Source organism: Drosophila bipectinata, chromosome XL (assembly GCF_030179905.1).
Source record: "Drosophila bipectinata strain 14024-0381.07 chromosome XL, DbipHiC1v2, whole genome shotgun sequence".
Taxonomy (NCBI): domain Eukaryota; kingdom Metazoa; phylum Arthropoda; class Insecta; order Diptera; family Drosophilidae; genus Drosophila; species Drosophila bipectinata.
In genome coordinates, this window is record NC_091734.1 from 13,346,912 (window position 1) to 13,374,577 (window position 27,666).

At 45.5% G+C, this 27,666-nt stretch overlaps 2 protein-coding genes across 3 annotated transcripts; one reads left to right on the top strand and one right to left on the bottom strand.

Annotated features, from left to right (window-relative positions):
- The first annotated feature begins 523 nt into the window (after window positions 1-523).
- boi (brother of ihog) lies at window positions 524-27,512 on the top strand. Of its 2 annotated transcripts, XM_017239593.3 has the most exons (10): window positions 524-758; window positions 1,393-1,514; window positions 16,927-16,983; window positions 19,656-20,896; window positions 20,959-21,130; window positions 24,399-25,103; window positions 25,167-25,334; window positions 25,395-25,561; window positions 25,817-26,173; window positions 26,393-27,512. In XM_017239593.3, the coding sequence occupies exons 4-10, from the start codon at window positions 19,670-19,672 to the stop codon at window positions 26,951-26,953; spliced, it is 3,357 nt and encodes a 1,118-aa protein (XP_017095082.2). In that variant the 5' UTR covers window positions 524-758; window positions 1,393-1,514; window positions 16,927-16,983; window positions 19,656-19,669; the 3' UTR covers window positions 26,954-27,512. The 2 variants fall into 2 exon arrangements, with proteins under 2 accessions (XP_017095082.2, XP_043065726.1); XM_043209791.2 differs by lacking the exon at window positions 25,817-26,173 and having other exon boundaries at window positions 26,393-27,510.
- Window positions 21,203-23,808, bottom strand: z (zeste). The gene is given in 3 exon segments (XM_043209792.2): window positions 21,203-22,338; window positions 22,400-22,929; window positions 23,001-23,808. Coding segments are annotated over 3 exon segments (1,833 nt in total). The 5' UTR covers window positions 23,408-23,808; the 3' UTR covers window positions 21,203-21,442.
- Window positions 27,513-27,666: the final 154 nt, after the last annotated feature.

A 27,666-nucleotide genomic window follows, 5' to 3' on the forward strand; every position in this document is an offset into this window, starting at 1 on the left:
TCAGAACACATGTTTCGATTTTGGGGACTGGGGGAGGGCTGGAGAGCGTGGGAAGCTCGAATTTATCAAATTACAACTATTGTTGAAACAGAGTAACTGTTAAGGGAAGCCCTTGGCACGGGGCAGAGAGAGAGTGCAATGGTGGAGAGTCACCCACAGTGCGCGCTCAGCTTCCAAAGCTCTCTGCTCTCTCTCTCTCTTGCAATGCACTTTATGCGAGATGGATCCAATGTACAGTGGGAGCAGAGAAGAAAACGCTAGCTCTTAATATATATATTAAAAAATATATAAAATTTATTAAATATATATATTTTATTAAAATATATTATAGTACCTTTACCATGTCACAGCTTCTCTCCCCTCTTGACTCTCTTGACTTTTTTGCCCAGGTGCTTCGGTACCTTGCCCATCGTGTACTTCGGCTGGGGCTCGGCCCTCTTCGGCCCGGCTGGACTGCAGCAGCAGCAGCAGCAGCCGCAGCAGCAACACGGTGGTCTGGCGCTCAGTTCAGTTCACTGCGAAACGTTGAGCGAATCGGACGTGCGATCGGAAGTTGTGTGCGCTGGAAATTCAATAACTGTTTGGCGCCCTCGTCGTGTTAATTGCTACCTTTATTTATTTACGCGTATTGTTTTTTTTTCTTGTGTGTTGACTGTTTTTCTAAAAAAACAAAAAACAAACCAGTGAGTTAGTTTTGTATATCTATCCGGGTTTTGTTTAACGAAAGATTCTCGAAATTCGTGCCATCGCCGAGAAAAGTGCGTGTGCCAAGTTTTGTTTTTATTTTTAAAACGGCAACCGGCGAAACTGACACAAGCGCCGTTCGTCGTTCCCTACATAAATAAAAATAAAAATAAAAATAAAATAAATACAAACACCTAATAACAATAAATTATGGCCGGTCAGGGGCGGCACATCAATAATTTTTCTATTTGACCCAAAATCGAGGAAATAGGAAATATATTTTAGTTTCGACCCAAAAAATGAAAAAAAATCGAAGATCGCATATCGAATATCGCATATTGACCGGCAAGGCAGGCGGAGAGGCCGGGAGGACAGGGGAGGCCGGGCTGGCGGATGTGACTAAGAGCCAGAAATTCAATTTAAAACCGATGCCCCGGATCTCCCTTTTAGCCTCTTCCACGTGTACTTTAGTGTGTGTGTGTGTGTGTGTTTGAAAGGCTTTAAAAATGCTATAAAATTTTAATAGGTTTATTTTATTTGGCTTGCCTTTCCTTCAGTGACTATTTGGACTCTATTTGTTTTCTTTCGGATTTGTGTTTTTTTTTTATTTTTTTTTATATAGTTTAGTTTGTCGGTTGATGGGAAAAAATCGCAAGAATGTTGTGTTTAGTGATCAAAATCTAATCAAAATATTTACCGTTCGTTTAGAGAGAAAAGAAGCAGAAAACCAGAGAGAGAAAGAGGAGAAGGTGGAGAGATTTAAAGCCGAGGATTACGTATCTGGGACGGCTGGCTGCCCTTCTGAATAAATCGCAGCATCTGTTGCACAGGTGAGTCTAGTTAACGGTAAACGGTGGCAGCTCGAAAGTAGTTCATCTGGTCAGTGTTGGCCATAAATGTCCCATACCCCGGACTGCCATCCGACTGCCCATATCGATCGATTCCAGTTGACAAGTTTTGCCCGATGGCCGATGTGGTTATGTCCTTTTTTGGGCTGCAAGTGGCTACCGATGGCCGCTGGCCGATGGCCAATTGCCAATTGCCGTTACTTTATGTGTCAGCAGCAGCAACAGCAGCAGCAACAAGTGTTGCACATTACATATAGCACAGACACAAACCCGTCGATCATGGGATGGATTTGGGGTGGTGGAAAAGGGGAGCACATAGGCCCAGGTGGTGGGAGAGGTGAAATGTGGAGGCTATCCTTTATTCTCCCTTCATACGCTTGCTGATTAAATTCATGTAAGAGAGAGGAAGAGAGTTCTAGCATAAGGACTCTTTAGTTAGTGGTGGAAAAGGGGAGCACATAGGCCCAAGGTGGTGGGAGAGGCCAGGGAGAGGGAGATCGCTCTAGCATAAGGACTCTTTAGTTCTCACTAGCGAGGCTCACCTGTAGTTTTACGCACATTCTTCTAGACTTGTGAGAGAATGGAATGCAACAGGCAGCTGCTGCAGAACAAGATTACCTGGGAGAGAGGATACCACAGAGAGGAAGAGCAGAACCGGACCAAGAACCAAGGAGAGGAGGCTCATTCCCAATTCCCATTCCCAATTTCCCGCTAACAATAAATCAAAGCCAGAGAGAGGGGAAAAGCCCAACAACAATAAAAATCAAGGCAAGTGTCGTTCTTCTCAGAGATCCCGAGAATCAGAATGGGCAGAGTCCAGAGGTAGAGTCCAGAGGTAAGAGGTAGGCATAGCCTTTGTCTCGTCTGTTGATGGGATTTCATTATTACTTTCGATTGTGGCCCATTGAGACCTGGCTGGGTTCCCTTCTTTTCCTCTTCATCCAAAATGCAGACAAACAAAAAGGGTCTCTGGCTACAAACAAAAATAAACACACCAGAGAGCTGAGCTGAGCTGAGCAGAGCATCATCATCATCATCAGTTCTCATACTTGAATCCATATCCATTCTTATGGACATCCAGCGAGTCATCCTCCTTGGCTGCACTCTAATCGCATAAGCAGATAGACCCGGCCAGGTAGGTGGTGTAGGGAGTGGGGGGCTCTAGGCTCTGGACTCTGGGCCACACTGAAAGAAGGTTGAAAAATAAATAAAGCGATAAATGGAAAATAAATTTCAAAAAAATTGCTTTTCAAGTGGGCTCTAGAAGACCTCTCTTTTGTATCAGGACCCCCACCTAGATCAAGGTAACCTTACCTTCCCTAGACTCTGATCCGATCTTTAAGCTACCGATCTGAAACAGGTTCTTCTTCTTAGTTAGATCCTAACTTAATAATATACTTCCTATATCTATAATTTTCATGGCCAAAACCCCGCTCTACTGATCTAGTTCCTCAAATCTGATCTCCAGACCTCCTTCAATTCATAATGAGGAAAACAGACAGTGCATCATTTTCCATCAAAATTAGACATTGACACCCGGGCACCTCTTCTTTTTTTTTAATCTTTTTTTTTTATGGAATTCCAATTCCGAAACGGATTTGTTGGTTCCGTAAAAACGGCGCATAAAAATTATTTCACGCCACGCCGCATGCTCTCCAAAAATTATGATTAATGTTGAAAACATAAATTGGATTTGATTTTTGTTTGTTTGCCGCTTTCGTGAAGCTTTTTTTTTTTTGATTTTTTTTCTGATTTTTTTTTGCTAGGTAGCCGCCGCCTGTTCATTAGCACAGACTAATCATTGGAGCACAAGAGGCTGCCGTGGGGCAGGAGAAACCCAAAAGAAACCTCAAAAAAAAATCAGAAAAAAAAACGAGATACAGGGGAGCCCCAAAGGTGGCAATCAACGTGAATGAATGAATGGCTGAACTCGTCTCTCGTCTCGAAGATCTTGTGAATGAGCCAGAGACCCAAAGACGGCATGAATGAGAGACATTATACCTTCATATATATAATATATATATATATATATATCTCTTGGCCTTTTTTTTTTTTGTGGCATCTTCCTTGTCCCTTTCCCGCCGGCGGAAGTGTAATTGCAGACCGAATTCCGATTCGGATTGGGAGTTAACTCTTTTTCGAGCGGCGCCTTTGCATCATTGGGAAATTAGCTCTACCCCTCCTCCCCTACCCCCCACCCCCCTTGGCAGACAAATGATGGCAGGGGCGAAGACCAAACCCAAACCCAAACCAGACCTGGCCAGAAGAAGACACAAATCCCAAAACGGAAGCGCATTACCAGAAGTACCCGCGTAATGTGATCACATATGTTCTTGGGTTCTCAGCCACGCCCACGACATCTTTTTGGAAAGGCTGAGGAGGTGGGTCTAATGGTTCCGAGGAGGCAGGGGCTACAGATTCAGCTGCAGCGGCTTATCATTCAAAAGATATCGGAGGGGCAGTAAGACCAGATCTCTTCCGAAATCCACCTTGATTTATTGAACTTCTAACTCGGCTTGAATTATGCCTTGGAATTCGAGTTAATCCACTTTGGTAGGGCTTTTCAGTTGGCCAAGATGCAGTACTGACTTAGGGGCTTAATCGGTAACTAGGCGGAAATTTCACAAAAATTCGAAAAAAATCTAATGGAAAATTTTATTATGAGATTTTGATGCAGAATTAAATTGAATATTCCTCTTCAGGATCGGATCAAAATTGGCCAAGATATAGCCTTCCCAAGGGGTCCAAAGTCACTCCCCACGGTTTTCCTCATTTTTCAAGGGGGTCCATCAGAAAAATTGGAAAAAATCGGACGGAAAATTATATTTGTAGATTTTGATGCAGGATTGTGGAGAATCATTCCAGAAATCGTTTGAGGTATTCCTCTCAAGGATCGGAAAACTATGGAGGTTATAGCCTTCCGAAGTGCCAAAAAAGTACTCCTCTGGGTATTCCACATTTTTTAAGAGAGTTCATCAGAAAATTTTGAAAAAATTGGATCGAAAATTATATTTTGAAATATTTTGATTGGTTATGGAGAATTAGTCTAGAAATCTTTTAAGGTATTCTGCTTAAGAATCGGATCAAAATTGGACAAGTTATAGCCTTCCCAATGGGTCAGAAGTCGATCCCCACGGTTTCTTCAACTTTTCAAAGGGGTCTATTAGAAAATTTTAAAAACAATGGGCCCAAAAATTTGGTTACCTGGTTTTGATGCAGATTTGTGGAGAATTGAACTACGAGTTCTTGGAGGTATTCCTTTTCAAGATCGGATGAGAACTCGCCGAGATAGAGTCCCGAAAGATTTAAAAATGGATTTTAAGGCAGATCCCATTTTAGCCAAGGGGGTCCATCACAAAAATTTAAAAAAAAATTGGATAAAAAATTGTATTCTAAGATTTAAATGTACTTTTTAGAGAATGAAGCTACGAGTCCTTAGAGGTATCCCATATCAGGATCGAATAGGTATTTTCTGAGTTAGACCCTTCAAAAGGAGTGGAATATGCATTTTCAGGCAGATCTCATATTTTTTCCAAGGGGGTCCATCAGAAAAATTCGAAAAAATCGAGCCAAAAATTATGTTTTGAAATTTTGATGCAGAATCATGGGGAATCTACCCAGCTATCTTTTGAGGTATTCCTCTCCAGGATCGGATCAAAATTGACCAAGATATACTTCCTCAAAGTGGAACAAAGTCACTTCCCAGGAACTTCCCCATTTTCAAGGGCTTCGCTTAAAAAAATCTATAGAAAATCGAATAAAATATTTGAAACCTACTTTTAAATGCAGAATCGTGGAGAATAAAGCTAAGATTCGTTTGAGATGCTCCGCTTGAAGATCGTCTGGGTCTGGGGCGAGATATGGAGATGGCGGGGAGCCACATGCTCTCCTAATTAATATTTTCGGGGCATCGCCAGAGCCCAGAAACAGAAGCCGACGAGTGGGCGTCTGGGATGTGACTGGTGGGCGGGGAGGGGGGCGTGGCGGGGTACAAAGACAGTAGCCCTACGTAGGTTGGGACGCTTATCGGGTTGGGACATCGTCGGGCCGTGACGATGACAACAACAACAACAGGAGCAACAACAAGAGTGACAACAGTGACGGCGACGGCGACAGCAATCAGAGCACTATGCGTCTGCGTCTGCGCGACAGCGACGGCAACCGAAAGAGATAGAGCTATATAGAGATGAAAGAGATGGGTAGGTAGCCAGACAGGAAGTTGGCTATTTGCACTCGAATCCCAAAACAAGTCATAATTTTTCGAAAACAGAGACGGACACGGTCGGTTACGTGGAATTCATGGTATCATCCTACTACTCCTCCGCCTCCTACTCCTCCTCCTCCTCCTCCTTTTCATTCTTGTGTTCCTTCTACGGCTTTATCACCTCATCTCCACCCCTCACCGCGATGACGGCGGCTATTCAGTATAGTTTTTTTTTTTTTTTTTTTGATAAAGTGGCTCGTCGCCGGGACGAGAGACATTTAATAAGCGACAATTTAGCGCTCAAGTCTGACATTGACACAGGTAGAGGAGGGATGGCCTGGCCCAGACAATGGCCCAGGCAGCCCAGGCAGGTAGCCCAGCTCTGGCCTCGGATGTGTAGTATCTTTAAAGGCCGATCTTCCCAAAAAAAGATCCGAGAATAGATCAGAGTTTGAATGAAAATCTGAATGAAAGTGGCCACTCATCAGTAAGCTCTGAAAGGGGGGGAAAAGCTCATCTATCTGATGGATTAGAATGTATCTTTCCCACACACAGACACCTGTTGGAACCTGGGGCGCCGATGATGTATTCATTTCCCACAAGCACTGTGAAAATATTGAATAATCGAACTAACTAAGCACCGAGTCGGAGTCCAGACCCTGCCTGGTACCCCCCCCTAAGGGTTCAGCTCAGCATGCAGCTGTCAGCATTAGGAACGACCTCTCCTCCAGTCCAGTCCAGTTTGAGGTTGGAGGTTGGTGGCTTGGTGGCTTGTGAACTCAATTAAAATAGCAGACGGTCGGTATGGATAGGATATATGTATGTATAACATAGTAATGATGCAAATACTGAAAGCCAAGAGCTGAGATTCCAATTCCGATTCCGATTCGAACTTTGCTCCACCCCTCCACTCCTCACCCCTCATCCATCTGTTGGTGGTAATTAAACCTGCGTGGAAACGAAACGAAATAAACACATACCAGAGTGAGTTATGGCAAAGATGATGAAGAAAAAAGGCCTCCATGGCAGGGAGAGGAGGTGGTAGAGGAGACTGAGACCGCGAATGAATAGACAGACATTCCTCGGCCACCGTGGGGCAATTAGAAAATGAGTTCGAAGCCAAGTCGCGAACGCGAACGCGAACGTTCCATTCCGAGATCCAAAAGCTTCATTCGCAGGCCAGCTCGAGTCATAGATCAGCGTTCATGATAAGCTAGATCTCTCGAAAAAAAAACATATAGAAAAAGAGTTGAAACTATTTGTGGGCTGGAGTGGGGTCTAGGGACTAGGGGATACCCTAGGATTAGGATTAGGATTGATGATAGATGCAGTTGGATGTGAAGCTTTCTTTAGTTTCTTTTTTAATATTTTTGATTGTTGGTCTATAATATTGTTAGTACTATATACAGGGTAGCTAGGCAGATCTGAAAAAAGAGTTAGTCCAGGGGACTAAGGGACTAAGACTAAGGGATACCCTAGGGGTGTTCGGTTTTGGATTGAGATGGTAAAAAGATACAGCTTTCTTTTTACCCTTTTTTTAAACTCTTTTTGATTATTAGTCTTAAATTTGTATAATACTATATAAAGGGTATCTATTTAGATCTATAAAAAGAGTTAAAACGTTGGAGGGTAAGCTAGAGACTAAAGTATACCCTAGGAGAGCAGTTGAAGATAAAGATAGGGCTGTAGTTAGTCAGGGCAGTAGGGAGTCAAGCTTTCCTAACTTTATTCTTAATATTTTTGATTATTTTTCTAAAATGTTGATAATACTACATATAGGGTATCTAGGTTCTGAAGAGGAGTATCTATCAAGCTAGATCTTAAAAAAGGAGTTGAGACTGTGAAGAAAAGGCTAGAAACTAAGAGAGCAGCCTTGTAGATACAGCTTGAGATAGGGATAGTATTATAGTTAGAAGGACTGGGGCTGTTCATTTCAGATAGTTTCAGATAGTTTTTCTATAGTCTATATAGTCTATATTTATTTCAGTATCTTTAGGAATACTCTATAGCTCTTCTATATGTCTATAGCTCTTATCAGCCCCCCTAATCAACTCGTTTCTTCAAAGAACCAACAAAAAAATACCCCAAAAGATATAGAAAGTTCTGTAACTTCTAGCCCCCTTTTTTATACTTATTCTATATTTCTTCTATATGATTTTAACAATACAGGGTATCAAGCTAGTCTAGAAAGCAAATAGCATAGCAAGGTTACTGCTACCACGGTCTGGAAGGTATTTTCTTCCCTCTCTCTCTTTTCTTTCTCTCGCTTTTCTTTCTTTTTTTCTTTCGATTTTTTGAAAGTCAGTCTTTGAAAGCCTTGCACCGGTTTAGAGAAGTGATTAGCAAAAGACCGATCGCCCCAGGGAGGAAGGGAGGTAGGTGGGCGGAGTGGGGGGGAATGTTGGCAAATCTGTAACCCCAACTGTAACTGTAACGGTATAGATACACACTTATACACTCCCAAGTCAGGCTTAACCTTTTGCACCCGTTTTGAAAGCCAAACCCCCCAAGTCCCAGACATCGATCAACGTCTTAATGGTATTACCCCCTTCTACCAACTACACTACAACCAAAAAAAAAGGGGGGTATATTAGCTATAAGGAGAGTGTATGTAGAGATGACAGAGTAATTGAGGTTTGAAGGCGAAATTATCTAATTTTTGTTGGGGTTTCGAAGCTAGCCTTAATTGGTGGATCGATTTGTTCACTCGATCGTAACACAAGGGGGCTCTAGACTCTAGAGTTAGGTGTGGGTTAGGTGGGGGTGGGGGGTATAGCTAGACCATACCCCAGACCATAGCATCTGCAATCATCAATGAACCGCGAAGCCACTCCGCCAGCCAGCTGCCTCGCCACAAAAATGTATCTCAACGCTCGTGCACGTTCATTCATGGAAATCGGAAAATCGGAAAATTGGTTAGACCAACAGTTCGAGGAGGATGAGGGAGGGGGAAGGGGTAAGCCTCTAGCGGTTTGGGTTTAAACGGATTTCATTCATAAGCAGACGCCGGTACAGAGTTCAAGACAGCCATGGGATGGGATGGGATGGGAGGTAAGAGAGAGCTACCTAACTACTTTGGAGCAAGGTCACTTTAGGGAGAGAGGACTGTAAACAGTGGCATCCGCATTTGCATAAGAGACCTCTCTACAGAGAGAGAGAGAAAGATGTAGTCACGTTTGTCATTCTTCTGGATTCTTTTTTGTTGGATTTCTTCGTATCCCCTGTCTGCAGTAGACCTTGAAGCGCATACCAAAGGTCCAGAGACAGAGCCCCCTAAGATGCTGGCCGAGAAGAAGAGACCCTTTTCATCGATTGTGTCTCTCGGTTGCTTCTACCTTCTTTCCGCACCCGGAGACCCTCTTCTTTGGAAGAATCTTTCAAGAAGAAGCAACTGCATTCCAAGGTAACCAATTTCCGGACCTCGCCAATTAAAAATAGAATATTCTTTAGAAAAATATTAAAGAGACTTAAAATATTTATTTTAGAATCCAAAAAAAGAACTTCTGCAAACACACGATATCAGTAATGATATCCGATATATATTTAAATTAGCCAAGAAACCCCATTTCCTATCAAATATTAGCTCCAAAAGGATTCCATTGTGGTGGAACTACCTCCAGAGATTACGATCTCAAGCCCCCCTCCCCTCCCCAACCTTTCAGAATCTTCAGAATTCAATGAACCCCAAAAAACTCTGTTTGCTTTTCAAACTTTTATATCTTGAGGTTTGTTGGTTGAGGTTGTTTGAAGAAACGTGTTGATTCGGAGGGGTCTGATAAGAGCTATCCCTATATAGGTACTACTCCCCTACTCCTCAGAGACCCCAGATCCCGAGACACGTACAACCCAAGTACGGAGCAAATAAAAAAAAAGAACGAAAATTAAATTGAGGTTTATGGCATTTCATGTGAAAAGTAAACCCCAGAAAAGCGATCCCAACGCACAATCCAATTCATCAATCAAGCCTAGCAGCCACTTTTAGGGGGGGATTGGGGGGTTGGCAGCGCCATTGTTACGCCCCACTAAGCCGATCTATGTTTCTTTCAATTAAATGCCAAAAATGCCAATTAATTAAAAGACCATAACGGTTAACAGGCTAACCGGCCCACTGAAACCTAAACCCCTTCTTGATCTAAATTACAAATTTGTTTTCCCAAAATAGATAATATGATCTAATAAAACCCCCCCTAATCTAATAAAAACAACAAAAAAATACAAAGACACGCCGCTACAGGTGAGGTGGGAGGTGGTAGGAGGGTCCCCTGTAGTTCCCTCCCACCCGATAACACCCGAAATGGGGGACACACTCCTACATACATATATATATGTATGTTGTTGTTGGCGGTTTTATTTCTGTCCGACTGCCACGCCCCATTGCGCCTACGTGTCTGAATTTCTGCATCAATTGCATTTTTCATGGGAAAAACAACTCGAGACTCGGAGACTTGAGAAGAGGGAAATCTTTGACTGCTTTATGCTTATGCCTCATGCCTCATGCCCCATGCCATTGCATCTTGTATTTTATGAACCCCCATCCATCGTCCATCCATCCTCCCTCCCCATTCCATCCGAGATCGGTTTTTATTAAGGCTAGAGACTATAGTATGCTAATAGAGCTCTCTTGGCCATTTAATGCTTTTGACATTGTTGCTGTTCTACAAGAGACAGTGGAGATTGGCTAAGAGAGACTCTTTAAAAATAATCTTAATAATCTTTGGAAATACATTTAATTTTTGAGATTTTTATTTAATTTGGATTAAATATTCTTCAGGGATTTAGGAAGGAAAATTATCTAAGATTATTCTTAATATTTTAAAGATTTCGGCTTCTAGATCCTTTTGAGGTTTATTTTTTAATGAAAATCTATATACTTTTTGCAATAAATTAAAGGGCCAATTTAGCAGAAATATTTCATAAAGAATTCTTATTAGAAGTATCATTATGTTTTATAGATATCGGGTTCTATAGCCCTTCGAATGAATATATTTCAGGGAAATATTATTTTTTGACGGCTAAACATGAAAGATATTAATTAATTATTACATTAATTATGTTTAAAGGAAGTATTTTAGTTGTTTTTGGTCAGAAAGTAGAAATGGGTTAACTATTCATCTACTTGACTAAATACAAGTAACTATTAAGTAACAAGTAACAATTTTTAAAGTTTCTAAACCATTAAATAAGATATTATATCAAAATACCTTGTACTTTTTAAAGTCCTTAGGTTATAGACCCTTTTTAATGAATATTTTTTAAAGAAAATAATTTTTTTGGTGGTTTAAATAGTACATAATAGAAAAGGTTTTAATAAATACTTTCAAAAATATTAATTAAAAGTCTCTTAAAAAGTTTTCCAAGTCTCGAGTTCAACTACCTTCGAAAGGCATATTTTTTTTAAAGAAATAATCACATTTTTTGGTTAAAAGTAGAATTATGTTTAAAAAACCCCTTTAAAAAGTATATTTATTAAAATTACTTGCACTTTTTATAGATCTCGAGTTCAATCCCCTCTAAATGTTCACATTTTTTAAGAAAATTAAATTTTTTTTTATCTTGGATACCCCCTCCACTGTAAATATATGTATATCTTTATGTTTATTGTGGCGACAAAAAAAATGTCAAAAAAAACAATGAAAAACAATAAACGAAACAACGTTGCGTGCTTAATTGCATAATTAATTTGCATCTTTGCCTTTGTGGCTTCATTGCCGATTGCACGTTTTGTTTATTTTTGGCTCATTACACCCCCAATCTGTGAGTCCCAGACCCAGACCCCTACCCAGACCCAACACCAGACCCAGCACCAGACCCAGACCCATACCCGTACCAGTCACAGAACCCTTGGCTAGTATAATATTTCGTTGTGGACTCGGACCATCGAATCAAGACATTCCCCAGCCAAAGTATCTTGGATTTCAGTCGCCAGTCAAGAACTTGAAACTCGCGAAATTTATGCACTCACTGGCAGAAGAATATATACATATATATATACAAAGATCTGTTGTATATATACTGGCAATTGTAAGTCGACACCGCTGCACGTTCCATTCCCAAAGAGTTTAAAGTTTTGAGTGGGTAGTCTTTGGTTTCCAACAAAAAATAAGAAGGGGGTATCCCAGGGGGTAACTCAACTTGCCAAAAGCCAACCTTTTTTAAGGTATATCTTGGACCTTCCAGGGTATTGGTTAGTCGGGAGTGTACCCAACACTTGAGTGGCTTCTTTGGCTTGGTATTTTTTCAGACTCGCGTGCCCTTACGACACACCCTGCCTTAAAGTCTGCCTGCCTGACCCTCCAATATATATCTCTATATTCTGGTATCAAATTTTTATGCCTCATGTTTATATCTTTTCTGTTAATATTATTCGTCGATTTTTTGAATAATTAAAATTAATGAACATATTAAGGGAGCTGTTCTGGGTGTGGAAGTCGGAGATCGCGGCTGCGGGCTGGACGGGCCCGCAGGTAATCGAAGAACTTGGCGCGCGTTTTAAATTACTCACCAAAAAGAACAAAAAATAAAATAAAAAAAAACTAAATTGTGACGCAAATTAAAATGTTCAAGAGGTAGAGTGAGTCTTTAAAAAAAAAAAGAGGATATAACCCCTCCAAGAAAAGGTTACAATTACCAACCGTTTCCGGTTTGTTACAAGAACTATGCATGTATTTAGGAAAGTCTAGTCTTCTTATTTAATATTAAAATGAAAAAGAAAACATCTCTAAGAAATATTAAAATCTAGAAAGAGTATAAAATTATAAAAGACAGACCAAATGTGGGCCAATTTGGATGCCACCCGGCATCTAGCGCGCTGGGAAATCTAAAAGTGATTTTTCCTAGGAGGTAGGTGACTTTTGTGGCTGCCTGCCAGACCGCCCAAGAGAGACATAGCTAGAACAAGGTGTGCTTTATAGATATACATATATCTATTTTTTTTTTAAAGAGACTATGTATGTATGTATATACCCCCTTGTTGCATTTCCTGTTTTTCTGCCAAATTAGTTGATGAATTTCATATTAATTTGCGCAATTTGCCAGAGACTGCGACTGCGACTGCGACTGCGACTGGTGGCTAGTGTGTGGGCCGCAAAAAGCCAAAAAGAGGCTCATTAGTTAAGAAAATAATAAAGGCCCGAAAAGAGGCCTAGAGGGAAAATCTAATCTCTGGCCATTAAAGAGCCCACATAGCTTGACTAAGAGGTTCGATTTTTTGTTGTAGCCCTTATAGTTTTGTGACCTGAGAGACCGGCATTCTTCTTCTCATGTTGACATGAAAATAGAAATGGAAAATGGAAAGAAAAGCTGCCCCAGCAGCTACAGAAACGAAAATATCTTAATGATTGGAGGATGGGAGGTTGGGTGGTTGGAGTTTGGTGATGGGGGAGGGGCAGGAATTTTCCCGGGCAGCTGACGAATGTTTATGATAAATGGCTCGACAGGCTTGTTAGGTGAAAATTAGAAGGGGGTCGGAAGGCAGAAGAATTGCGCAAAAGTCTAAAAAAAAAAAATGGAAATTCCAAGATCAGAATCAGGAGACAACGCACTAAAAAAAAGCATAAAAAAAACAAAAGCAAAGAGTGAGATGGAGAGACAGAGAAAGACAGAAACAACATCACAATTTAATGCAATGAAAATCAAATAAATTGCAAAGAAAAAAGGCAACAACAATGACAACGATAGCCATCACTAAACATGGTGGGCCAAACAGCAACAAAAACAACAAAAAACATCTAAAAAAAAAAACAACAACAAAAAAAAGCTTAAAAAACAAGCCACAACCAGGGCAGCCCAAGACAAGTATTTGAAAAATTTATAATAGGCATGCAAATGAGGGCGAGGGAGCGGCTTATCCCCTCAGAAGAGGGGGGCAGGGGGGGAGGGATACCAAATCGAAAATGGATAAGCCTTGCCATAAGCCAAAGTCTCCACAAAAAAGGAGCTCGAGGAAGAGGAAAGAGCGCCAATTGAACGATATTCCAAAACTGGACTCGAGCCACCCAGCCACTCTGCCCCCCATGCCGCATGCCGCATGCCACATGCCCCATGTCTTAGGCCGACCGAAACCGAGGCAACTTACTCCTCAAATCGGGCAACGCATATGTACGTTTTTGAAGGCAGATCGGTGGGGTTGGGGACTAGGGGTTGAGACTACTTTGATATCCTGGAGATGGTTTTGAAGGAAAGTAGCTATAGATCTTTGTTTTTTAAGCTTTTTTTTTAAGAAGTTTTTAGTGAAATTGTTACTTTTGGGATATTTTATCTTTTTATTGCTTTCTCGAGTAGCTCATTCGTTAATTTAAGAGCTGTTTATAAGTGCTTTCGTCACTGGAATGGGAATACCTTTTAAGATCTTTATTATTTTTATTCAAAATATTATAGATCTTTATTTCTTTAAACCTTTTCAAGTTTTTTTTTTGTAAAATTTGTATCTATTTTACCTGTAATCCTTTCCTATCGTTCTTTAGTAACTTATTCCTCACTATATTTGTTATTTATTAAGAACTTTCGTCACTGAAATTGATGTATTTTTTGTATTTAATAAGAAAACTCGCTAAATTCTCTATTTTTTTTATCAGAAATATTCTAAAACCACTAAGGCTTAAGAAAATATCTATTTTGTAACTCTATCGTTACTATAATGGCCGTTTTGAAGTATTTTCGTCATTGGAATGAAGACTTGTTTAAATTTCAGAAAGATATTTCTTTAAAGTTCATTAGATATCAAATATCAGGATTAGGATAAGGTTTCTTTATGAATCATATACATACATGTATATTTTTCATTCTTGAGTAGCTTTTTCGTCATTAACATTCCTGTTTTTAAGTGCATTCGGCACTGGAATTTTATTTTGTTTCTATTTTATGAGAATATTCTCAAAAATCTTTATTGTTTTCATTATAAATATTCTTATAACACGAGGCTTAAACAAACATCTGTTCTATAGCTCTTTTTCATGGGTTTAAGTGCTTTCGTCACTGGAATATAGCCTTGTTTTGAATAAAAACGTGTGAAATGCTATTTTAAAGCTGTATTATTTTCATTAAAAATATATTTTATTTCTAAAAAGCTTAAGCTTTCTAAGAATATCAGTTCTCTAGCTCTCTGTGTTGCTATAATTACTATTTCTAAGTGCTTTCGTCACTGTAATTTGAGCTTGTTTTGATTAAATAAGAATATTGCTTACAAATATTCTTCAAAATCCACAAACTTGAACAAATATCTGCCTTGTTTTTGAACAAGATTAGGTTTCTGTATTTATTTTTGATGAAAATGGGTCTTATTTGTCGGCCTGAATAGATTTAGTTGTGTTATTTGTTTAGTTATCAGCTTAAGACAGTCTGGGCTTTTGTTTCAGAGTTCTAATAATGATATACTACTCTATTCTATTATACAGATCTATGATATAAGAACCTCTATATGATTATTTCCCAGGGTATTACCAGCTTTGAGAGTCTCAAGTTGGGCTTTTTTCCTTTTGGATTGCCGTTGGGCGATCGCGGTTCAGTTTATTTTTATGTGTGCTGCCTTTTTTGTGGCACTTTTTGTTGCATTTTTTAGTTGGATTTTGCATTTGGCAGCATGGTGGAGGCATGGTGGAGGCAGCGTGTGGCAGTAAAATGAAATGTAAATGTGGCAGAGCCTGTGGATGGCGATGGCGATGTCGATGGCTTTCACCCATGGAATGCGAGCAGCGGGAAAATTAGCTCAAATGTCGTTTGCTGGCGGCGGTGGTGATGGTGGCCCATGGTGGCAGCTGCTAATAATAATAACAAGAAGTTGCAGGGAAAAAAAAGGGAGAAATTGCATGGCTCAAGCATTAATTATGACAACAACAAAAAAGACAGCAACCATAACAGCAACTGTTGCAGTGGCAGTGGCAGTGGCACATCTGTGAGAACGTGGCGATGCCATAAGATGAGAACGCCTGTCATGCTTCACACGCCCACACATCTTGAGAAAAAATATATAAAAAAAAAAACAAAAAAACTAAAAAAGCTTAGCTGTCATTTATGTTGGCTGCATTCGGCTATTTTCTAACACACTGACCGACAAAAGCGGCAAAGTGGCAACCGAGTGAGTCATTCTGCAACCCAATATGCTGCAACAGTAGCCCCAGTAGCCCCAACACTAGCAACTGCAACATCAGCAGCCAGTTTGCTGAAATATGATAGCCCCCAGAGACCTGGCTTCCAAACATCCCAAGTCTCCTCTCTATATATATCCATCATATATATAGATATACTTTTTTTTTTTTTTTAGAAAGTCTCAAGCTTAATTAAGTCATTTAGTTATTAATTTAAATCCCATAATCGGGGCCATAAAAAAAAAAAGCTCACTCGCAAGATGCCAAAAAAACCAGATCTGCGATGACTGACAACTGTCATAAAAATATATTAATATGAATATCTTAAGGAAGGTCTAGAGTCTAGACCCTACCCTCTCGACTTCCAAAACAGATCCATCAGTTGGGAAATTGGAAAAATATTTCTTAAAAAATGACAACTTTGAAGGTAAAAAATGAAGAAAAAATTCTATAAAGAGCCAGGCCATGTTTTCTTTTCTTTACAAAAAAAAAATGATACAAATTCTAGAAAAATTATGACCCAACAACTGTCAGGGGGAGGAGGAGGTGTGTGGGTGGGTGTCTAAAAAAAAAAACAACAAAAATCTATACATAAATTAATTAAAAGTATTGGTCTTCTCTCACATTATTATTATTTATGATCTTTTTGGCATAATTTTTAGCTACTCGGTTGGGAATTTGTATTTTTGGGAATATTTATGATGGAATTTTCTTTAAAGAATGCCATTTTCCAGCTAGTCTTAATGTCTTTTTAAATGGAGAGACTAAGTAGGACTAAGAAGACTAGCCCCCAGGGGATGGCTCTTAAGTTTTATGGTTCTATTATATTATAAAATATAAAACTTAATAATAATTCTAGTATCTTATGGTTTAATTTTCCCCTAAAAAGAGTTTATTTTATTTTATTTTGGAATACCCCTTGTCTCTATCTCTGGGCCCCCACACGTGCCGGGGCTAGCCACTCTTCCATATTTATTTTTAGGCTTCTGGCCTGTCGCCAGTCGGCTTCTGGCCCGTTTTTTGTGCCACTTTAGGCCTCAATTATTTTGAAATTCATTAAAAGTGTCGTCTATTTTCAATATTTTGTCTTTTTTTCTTTCTTTTACAGAGATGCATCTGTAGGATTGGCCCTCTCCCGAGCTAGAGACCATAACCGACCATAAAGGTAAGTAACTAAATGGGACACTGATCCTCTCCAGGAGAACGCCCACGCCATTGAGATGTGGGCGTTTAAGGTTCGATTCCGCACCCATCCCAAGATCCCAGAACCTTACAAATCGGTTTTTAGGGCCCACGCACTTGGCCGAAGAGTTCCTGCAACCAGAAACAGGTGGGGCATGATCACGATGATGATGATGATCATCATCCTGGTGGAGAAATCCTGTCCTGTTCGGTCGCTGGAATGCAGATTTCGAACTCGTTTACATGCGAGTTTCTTCACCTTCTGCGCCACCGCCCTGGCGCTTAACCCAGCCCTCAACATTACACTGAAAGAAACTATAGATAAACTGTAAAGATCTTGAAGATCTGTAGAGGCGGGTTTTGGGCGCTTGTTTGTAACCTCGATGAGCTCCTGGAGAGCCAGCTTGGCATCTTGTTTTTGGACTCCGGTTCCGGTCGCGCTCAAAAGAAGATTTCAGCTGCTGCTACTTGGCCGCCAAAACAGGTTCCATTGCCAAAGAATTTTCGCCACATCTCTCTCACTAGTACAGTGAAGCGTCTACCAAGTGGACTAGCTGGTTCTAGGTGGCTAGCCGGTGCTCCTTTTCTGCCAAAACAACTAATGACGAGCTCGACTCGGCCAGGTTCTATTGAACTCTCTAGCTGTGGCAATGGCTTGTATGTAGCAGGTGTTGGTGTTTTACAAGCTGTTAACTGCCTCGGCTAATGATGGCGAAGAGCCCAGGCCACCACATCGTCGAGATCTTGGAAGGTAGAACCCCTCTCCTGTCTTAGATTCCATCCGGTATTCAATTGTCTTCCCAAAAGGCGCCACGCCCAGTGTCTTCTAACAGTTTTATGCTAATTTTTTGTTGGAAAAAGAAAACAAACAGCCACTAAGTTAGTACACGCTAAGAAATTAGACACCACTAGGAGGTCATATAACTGATGAGTGACTGGCCTGGTTGGTCTGATTTCTTGCAGTGTATACTTAACATATTTATTTGGCATTCATTAAGAGTCTTTTGATTAATGGCCGGGGGGGAACAACTGTTCCCAAATGAGTCAACAAAAGGAGCCATCACTGGCTCTTGTCCGTGGCTAATCGAATTAGGTTTACTGATCTGACCAGACTAGGCTAGACTTTAGGATAAAATCCACTAGCTGCCACAACATGGCAGTCACAACTTGCCACACACACTGTGGGTGACAAGTCAGAGACTAGCAGACAATAGTTACCCTTTCAACTCATGTATGTACCTAAACCTCGTGAAGGTCTTTGAGCCACAGGTGTCTTCTGAAAGCCCAGCTATTCATCAATATGCCAACTTGCATCTTTGCCACAAAAATTCCCTATTCTCCAGTAACTGACGTCATTTTAATGCATTCTCGTAGCATCTGTTGCAAGACCCTTGTTGGGATTCTTGGGATGGTAGGGGGAGGGGCCCTCTCTTGCTTCATTCATTTCCTTTGTAGCTTACTTGAGGAATGCGCATTAATTTTCAACACACGCAACCCAAGTTGCAACAAGTGGCAAGGTGGCAAGGTGGCAGAGTGGCAGGGGGGAGGGTGGCACAAGAAACCTGCGTCAATTTCGCGCTTTACTTTTGTTGTCAGATGTTTTAAATCAGCGTCGAGCTGGTTTTGAGTTTGTTGCAAGTTGCCTGATGCCAGTTGCAAGTTGCCTGCTGCCTGCTGCTGGCCTGTGGCTGGCTGTGTAGGCAGTCCGGTTTGCTCCTTGCGTTAACAAGTGGCCACCACCAGCAGCAGCACCACCAGCAACATGCAACAGTGCTGGCTAGAAGCTAGAAGACTTTCTTAAAGAATTACTCAAGTCTTAGGTCCTTCAGCAAAAAAAAGCCAAAGAAACCTTTAGCTGGAAAGTAGAGCATCACTGATCCTCATCCACCGCCAGCTGCACGCGCCTCGAACCAATAATGACTATCAAATGGGAGCCGCGTTGCGATTTATGTGCGTCAGGAGTCTGGAGTCTGCAGGATAAGAGGAGGCTAAGGCAGGAGGAGGCTACCAGAAGGAGGAGCAAGGCAGAGGCAGAGGATGAGGCTGAAAGGAAGCAACAACCTAACGACTGGGCGGCCAATTTCTTGGAATTCCGGGCGCGCTTTTGTGTTGTGGCATCGTTTAAATTTCAAATCGAGAGCCCGAGTGCCCCAAACTGTCGCAGGCCAGACGCTCGTCCAACTCGTTCTGGAGGAGTAGGGACTGGAGGACTGGGGATTGGGGACTGGAGACTGGGGACTGGGGCTGGGCAGCTCATAATAATGACACGCCATTAACAATCTGGGCCTGAACGACGACGACGACGACGAGTCCTTGAGTCTTTCTCTCTTTCTTGTGCTGCAGCTCCAGTTTAAATGGCACATTGCTGGGCCCCAACTGCTTCCGTTGCCACGCCCCCTTTTAGGGGCCAGCTGGAGGAGAAGAAGCACCACCACCAGCAGGTTGCAGTGGGTACAGTAGGGAAGAAAACATCACTGTCCCAACGATCGCATTCCAGAGATCTTTGAAGGGTTTCGTTTTTTAGGAAGGAGGTTGAAGAGTTTTTTTTTAAATTAAAGTTAGGATTTAATAAATAAATGAATAAACTAAATAATTAATGAATTAACTAATAAGCTAATACCCCCAACTGTAAACCCCCATCCCTTTCCATTGCAGACTTTAGAGAAGAAATGGCAGACCATAAACTGATACCAGCACTGACCTTGACCCTCATGGTGACCCTCACCCTCGTGGGCAGCCTTCGGGCCTCCAGCGAAATCAGCTCCTCGGGCTCCGATCCCTTGGGCGTCTACTTTGAGCGGGCACCCGAGTCGGCGGTGGCGCCCAAGGACGACGAGGTGGTCTTCGAGTGCGAACTGAACCTGAAGCCCGACAGTCTGGAGTGGCGCTTCCGGCGGAGTGGCTCCACGGAGCCGTACCGCTACCTGCGACCCTCCGCCGGCTACAATGTGACGAGCGGCAACGAGGACCGGGCCTGGCGGCTGAGGATCTACGTGGGACCCCATACCGTAGGCGATTACCAGTGCGTGGCATGGTACGGACCCGGAGCCCTGGCCTCCACGCCGGCCCGTCTGTCGCTGGTGACCCTGGCCCTGGATACGAGTGCCGGGAACCGGGGTGGGTCCATTCGGTGGAGTGTGGCGCCCAAGAACTGCATCCTGATTCGGTGTGGGAGTGTCATCTCGAATCCGCCGGCCATCTGGAGCTTCTACCGGAACGGCGAGAAGGTGCCGCAGACGGAGCTGCTTTCGGGAGCAGCGGGGGCTCTGATCCTGGACTCGGTGACGGCCAAGGATGCCGGCAACTACACCTGCGCGGCCACCAATGCGATCACCGGCCAGAAGCTCGACCTGCCCCAGACCATTGAGCTCCGGGTGGACTACACGGATCGCACTCCCCCCTACTTCCTGCAGCGCCCGCCCACGGATCTGTCCACCCGCCCTGGGGAAACCATCGTCCTGGAGTGCCCGGGCGTGGGGTCGCCACGACCCACTGCGGTCTGGAGCAGTCCCAACGTCATCCTCAATCCCAATCGCACCAAGATCCTGCCCTACGGCCTGCAGATCACCGACGTCCGGCCGGAGGACCAGGGCTCGTACGTGTGCCTGCTGGACAACGGCCACGACGCCCTGATGCACATCATCAAGCTGAGTGTCCTGCAGCGGCCGGTGATCCTGCGCGGCCCCGCCTCCACGCTGACCACCGAGGGCGATCGCCTGGTGCTCGAGTGCTCCGCCTCCGGCAACCCCCAGCCGGACATCTACTGGCTGCTGAACGGCGAGGACGCGGCCAGCGATGCGGAGGCCCACGTGGACAATCGAAGCCTGCAGCTGAACAAGGTCCAGAAGCGCCATGCCGGCGTGGTCCAGTGCTTTGCCAAAAACATCCTCGGCGAGGTGAGTTCTTCGGGAGGACCTTATAGTTACTGATCTTATGGCCTAACCTCTCCCATCCACAGACCAGCGAGGGCAACATGCTGAAGGTGACTCCCCTCCAGATCACCGGCGAGGGCGACAAGCCCCTCGGAGGAGTGCCCGTGCGGCCCATGCACGAATCCCAGGGCGGAGCCTCCTCCACGCCCTCCGGCGGCGGCAAGAACAAGGGCAAGCGGAAGTACATCCGCCTTGGAGGTGAGTACCCACTCCACATTATCCTTGGTGGTCCTTGAAGGCCCCCCCCATCCCGTAGAGGAAACAATAGCCTTTCCAAGTTCTCGTCGTGGATTATGTGGCCACGCCCACTCTCTATTTTTTGTATAATTCCGTGTATGATTGCGAATTCGATTTACAATTAGTGATGGCTTAGTCGCTAAACCTGGCCAGCTGCGGGCCCCCGCCCCGTGTCAACTAAACAGATAAGTTCCAAAAAAAAAAAACATCATGGTGGTATGGTCAGAGGGTCAAAGGGTCAAAGGATCTGTGTGGTAGAGCTAAAACTTAGAACTAGAAGCCCCCCGAGGACCCGTAACGGTCCAGATAGGAGTCGGGATCCTCCTCCTCCTCCTCCTCGTCGGCATCGCTTATGTCCTCCAGGTCTCATGACCCCGAACACTTGCGCAGCTGCTCCTCCTCCTTCTGCAGGATGCGGATCTTCATCTTGAGCTCCTCGACGCGCAGCCGGTGCACCTCCCGCATGTACTTCAGCTCGTCCTGGGCCTTGTTCAGCTCGATGCGCTTCGCCTCGGTGGCCAGCTGCTGCTCCTTGCACCGCAGCTCCGCCTCCCGCACCTTGAAGTAGTTCATCCGCTCCTCGTAGTTGTCCTGGGCCGAGGCCACTGATCCGCCGGCCACCACGCCGCCCCCGCCGCCAACCAGGCTGGTGTTGCTCACCGCGGAGGTGTTGGCGCCGCCCGCCGCCCCATTGCCGGCACCCGGGTTGGTTGGCGCCGTGGCGGTGGCCACCGGTACGGGCACGGTCGCCGACGCCGTCACCGTGGGCAGGGCGCTGAACGTGAAGGTGGGCGTGGCGGCGGTCAGTTGCATCTTGACGGCCGCCGCTGCCGCCGCCTGCTGCTGCGCCTGCTGCTGGGCGGCGGCGACCTGCTGCTGCTGCTGCACCACCACGGCGGCGGCGGCCTGCTGCTGTTGCTGCTGGTGGTGCACCTGGACGGCGGCGGCCAGTTGCTGTTGCTGCGCCGCCGCCAGCTGCTGCTGCGCCAGTTGCTGGGCCTGGGCTTGGGCCTGCGCCTGGGCCTGCTGCTGCTGCTGGGCCTGGTACTGGGCCAGGGTGATCTGCTGGGGCTTGATCTCGCTGATAATCTGCTGGTTGTAGCCGCCGGCGGTGATGGTGGCCATCGTGTGCTGCTGCGGCTGGGAGGGTATCGTGTGGATCTGCGTGGCTGTCGGTTGGAGGACTGATGTTAATAGGACATCCCTATGGTGGCACCGGATCGGACTTACCTGTCCCCTCCGCCGGGTGCTTGATCTGCAGAATGATCTCCTCGCGCGGCCGGGCCGTCTTGAAGTGGAGCAGGTCGTTGAGGGTCAGCTTGTCGGCGCTGATCTGGTCCACGTTGATTTGGTGGGTGTTGAGCATGGTGGCGTTGGCCGCGGCCACTGCAGCGGAGACCTGCATCTTCTGCATTTCGGCAGCCGCCGACTGCTGCTGCTGTTGCTGCTGGGCTTGGGCCTGGGCCTGAGCTTGGGCCTGGGCCTCCTGCTGCTGCTGCTGGGCGTCCATGGGATCCTCGTCAATCTCGCTCACGTCATTGGCGTCCATTTCGATCTCGTCGAAGGTGTCCGCCTGGGGATTGTGCTCGGAGGCATCCGGACTGATCTGGTACTCCGGCTCCACCTTGACGCTCTCGTGGTGCTGCTGCTGCTGCTGGTTCACGGCCGCCGACACGGAGACGGAAACGGAGCTGATCTTGGCACTGCCAGAGCTGAGATTGGAGGAGGCGCCCTCTCGGTAGGGATACTGCTTGCGGAGTCTGCGAAAGACGACACAAAAGGATATATATTAGTCCTGCCAGCCCTGGTACTCCTCTGCTGGACATCTCACCTGGAGTTCAGCCAGAACTTCTGGATCTGCTTGATGTTGCGCATGGCACTGACGTTCGGATGGGAGTTAAAGTCGCGGACTATCTTGTCCCAGGTCTCGCGGACGGAGTACTTGTTGCGCTGCTTCTTCCGGTACTTGATGTCGATGACCTCCTCGTGCAGATGGAACAGGTTGTATAGCACGTCCTTCTCCTCGGCGGTGAAGCGCGGCGTCAGCGGCAGCTGGCTCTTGTTCCCGCCACCACCACCTCCTCCGCCACCGCTGCCGCCATTGGTGACCACTACGGTGGCGCCGCCAGCTGAACTCCCGCTGCCCGGATTGCCGCCCTCGCTGACCGCCGCACCACCACTACCGCCACCGGAACCGCTACCGCCGCCCCCACCACTGCCCTCGCCCTGTGCCGACATTATTATTATTTGTTGTGAGTGGGAACTTAACTTTCGGGTTGAGTCTTTTCTGCGGTTCTCCGATTCTGTTTACGTTTCGGTGGCTCGTTCAGGTCTGAGTTGAGTTCGCGAGAGCCACAAAATCAATCGGCCGCTCAGAATCTCGTTCCCTCTCGTTCTCTCTCACTCATCGAATGAGTGCCACCTAATGTGTGTATTATTGCACTAAATATTCCGCAATATTGCCCTCACTGCCGCAACTGTTGTATTAATACGTTAGCACGGCGATCGCTAGTCGCCGTTTAGCTAATCGTAGCTAGCATTATTTCCTCTATTCGTTCACACGCGAGACGTTTGTTGTCCACAAAAAAAATACAACTTTTTGGCTCAAAATAGGGATGTTGAAATATGCATTTTTATCGAAGTATCGATAGGTGTTCAGAGAAAAAATACTTATATCGTGGTATTTTATCCGATAAAGTATCGTTTGTTGCGATATTTTGTGCTTGGTCACACTTAGTGGGTAATGGTATATTTTTTTATCGATTACAGTACTAGATTTAAAATATTTAACTTGGTTTTAGTTTATTTTACAATTTTTTTTTTTTAAATTAAGAATCTTAAATTTTTTTTTATTTTCAAGGTGATGTAGACTTTTTTTCAATTACAAAGTTTTAAGGATTATTTTTAAACGAAAAAAAAATACTTAGTTTGCTTTTCCAAAAAATACTTAATTCTGCCACTTGGAAAATAAGTTTTATTTTTAACTTCTTCAATCTTTACTAATTCTAATATTATTTTAAAGTATTATATATGGTTTTAAAGCTGCATTTATGTAGTTTTACAACATTAAAAAACAAAGGCTTTAAACTTAATAGATTTTTTTGAAATAAATTTTTAATAAAAGTCTTACTGTCCCGCCTTTTGCAGTAATTCAAACCCATAATTTTAGAAATATTCGTTTAATTTTAATTAAAAAATAAATATTAAAACCAAAAATGAATCTTTACAGCCAACATGGTGCCACCGTCCCGCCCCAATGTGACCCGCCTCTCGGACGAAGCTGTTATGCTGCGCTGGAGCGTTCCCCAAAACGCCGGCCTGGCCATCGGCTACTTCAAGGTCCAGTACCGGATGCTGGGCGACGCCACTGGCACCATACCGCGGGACACCTGGCAGACGACCAGCGAGAACATTCCCTACAGCTACGGCTCGAATACCAAGAGGCCCCGCGGCCGGGACAGAGATCGCCACGACCAGCACGATGCGGTGGTTAATCCTCCGAAGAACTTCACCTACTCGGTGATGGGCCTGCTGCCGGATAGATTCTATCGCTTCCGGATCGTGGCCGTATACTCGAACTACGACAACAAGGAGGGCAACACCTCAGTGAAGTTCTTCCTACAACGCGGCTCCGCCAAGTCCAACTTGCCGGTGCCGGAGCTTCGCGAAGTGGAGGCCTACTCCGAGTCCGCCGTCCTCCTGCACTGGTCGCTGGTCTCCGATGGCGCCACGTCCCAGATCGATGGCTACTTTGCCTACTACCGACCCGCGGACTCGGCGGGCGAGTATCTGAAGGCCACCGTGGATGGGGGACACACCAGGAGCTTCAAGATCGACCAGCTGCTACCGGGTACGACCTACGAGTTCAAACTACAGTCCTTCAATGCGGACGCCGCCTCAGAGTTCAGTGCCATCCGGCAGGCCAAGACCAAGCGTGAGTAGAGACCGAAGCCCTGACTTGTAGAATCTCTGTTATAACCAAGGACTTCCCTTACAGAACTAAGCGATCCGGCAGCCACCGCCTTGCCCACCACTCCGGTGACGGTCCAGCAGCAGAACTCCATTCTTCCGGTGATTGCCGGAGCTGCCGGCGGAGGCCTCCTGCTCTTGATAGCCACTGTGGTGGCCTGTCTCTGTCTCAGGCGCAAAAATGTCCAGCCAGAAGGTGGGTATCCAGTGGTCAGACCTCCTCCATGATTAGCTAATCCGGTGTGTCCTTTTCCAGAGGAAAACAAACCCAACTTGGAGCACATTCAAGCCGACTTTGTGACCTCGGCGGTCCTGGGTGTCGGCGGTCACCACAAAAGCGGCGATGTACGGCGTCTGAACGGCGTGATTCCCCGCATGAACATCACTCCGAATCCCCTGGCCCAGGAGGCGGCCTCCGACAAGGTGAGTTCCCGGACCTTGGTCCAACCATGGATGCTCCACTTTCATATACAAGCTTCATCCTTGAAAACAAAACTTTCGCTGGTTGGTTGGTCAAAATTATACGATTATATACACCCGCTCCATACCCACCCGCCACACACCCCCTTCTGGGCCCCCTGTCTATCGCTCTCGCTCTCTTTTTCCCCCGCTGTTGCTGTCTCTGTCACTTTCGCTTGCCATCTGCGAGAATCGCCAATTGAGCGTCCACCGTTCTAGAACCGCAACGTGATGGAGCTGCGCTTTCTGCCGCCACTATCTGCCGCCAATGGCAATGGCAACGGGAGCCTTCCCGCACAGATGGAGGACCACATGGCTTCCGGAGAGGAGCGGAAAGAGCAGCAGACCGAAGAGAATGAGGAGGAGGAGGAGATGGAGGAGGACGACAGGGAAGAGGACTCGCCACGGCCGGCGGCAGCCTCGTCCTCCTGCGAAACGCTCGAGGCCTGCGACGAGGGCCTGAAGCTAGGTCTCAGCCCCAAGCCGGAGCCGGGTCGGAGTCCGGAGTCTGCCCTGGAGGCGCCCAGCAAGCCGCTGCCGCCGCTGCCCAAGAAACCAGCCGCGAATGCTGGCCAAGTAAGCCGAGCCCGGAAGCCAAGTAGTAGACCTTGCTGGCCGGAGAAGAGCTTGTGATCCGGCGAGGCAGGTTCTAGTACTTGGCGGTGGCTCCCAGTAGCTCCAAGCCAACCCCCAGCCTAGATTGTTTTGTCCACATGCCGTCACTCATGCAGAACTCATCCACCGCCCCGCGAGATCCATCCCAAGCTAATGATTTTGTAATTTGTGCTCCCCTAGGCAACCTCTGGCCTGCACCAGAACGGCCTGCACCACGCCCAGCCCTACCATCCGCCCGGCACGCCCACTCTGCTCCACAAGCGCCTCGACTACCACCAGCAGCCGCCGCCAGTGCCACCCCACTCGGCATACTACCAGCAGGCGCCCGCCCACCATCACCAGCCCTCGCCCATGATGGAGCGCAGCGTCCGAGGACTCCAGCAGCTCCAGCAGCAGCAACAGCATCACCTGCAGCAGGCTGGGGGCTACCACATGGAGGAGGGCACTCCCACGCCCTCGAGGATTCCCTCGCTGAGGCGGCAGCGTCGCACCTCCGGCAGCCAGCACAACAGCCACAGCAATCTCAACCTGAACCACAACAACAACAACCTGCCGCCGCACCACCAGCACCTGCACCACCACCCCGGCCATCCCGGTGGCCTGGTGGGGATACCCATCGTGCCGGGCAGCCCGCGAGTCCAGCGCTCCCCCATGCCGAGCCGGGCGATGATCAAGAGGACGCGGCTGGGCAGCCACACGGACAACATATCCTCCGGCAGTCTCAACAGTATTGAGGTGTAAAGCTGAGGCAGGAGCCAGGAGCAGGATCCATGGAAGGAAGACCACTTTAGGATTAGGATTAGGAGCCGAAGTGCGATGTGTATTATTATGAATATTCGTAGAACAGGCCGGCGGAGCTGTCGAATCCTATTCTCTTAAGATTCAGTTCCATTTTCGTAGTTAGGATCTAGTTGTTAAAAGTAGCTTTAAGCCATCATTACACGTGGAACTGTTGATTCTGGCCAGTTCCGGCCTGATAGTCAATAGAGTTATTAATTATCCTTTTTTTTTTATTGAAATAATTAACTTTTATGTTCTGCAACTCCTTGGAGGAGGAGGCAGCTCGAATAAGTCCTGTACGTAGCTCTAGGCTAGACCTGTAGTGTTATTTATTTATTGTCGGACGACTCGAATCGATTAGTTCAACTAGTGGCTAAGATCCTAGGCCCTAAGCACACGTAACTCTCGCGAATTGTGACTAATATTCACCCACATCTCGTATTTCTTACACCACCCATAAAGCAAGCATCCTAAATTAGCTATAAGTAACAGTTTAAAACGCAACTATACCAATTTTTGGATTAAAAATTTTAAAAATTAAAATTTAAACAGTAAAATGTCTTATTAATACGAGTGGGATTTTCAAAATACGCGCTCTTTACGCCAGGGCTGCATAACATTAGGTTAACAGTGCGCCGAACAGCTCACTGTGCGCTGTTAAGCGAACTGTTAGC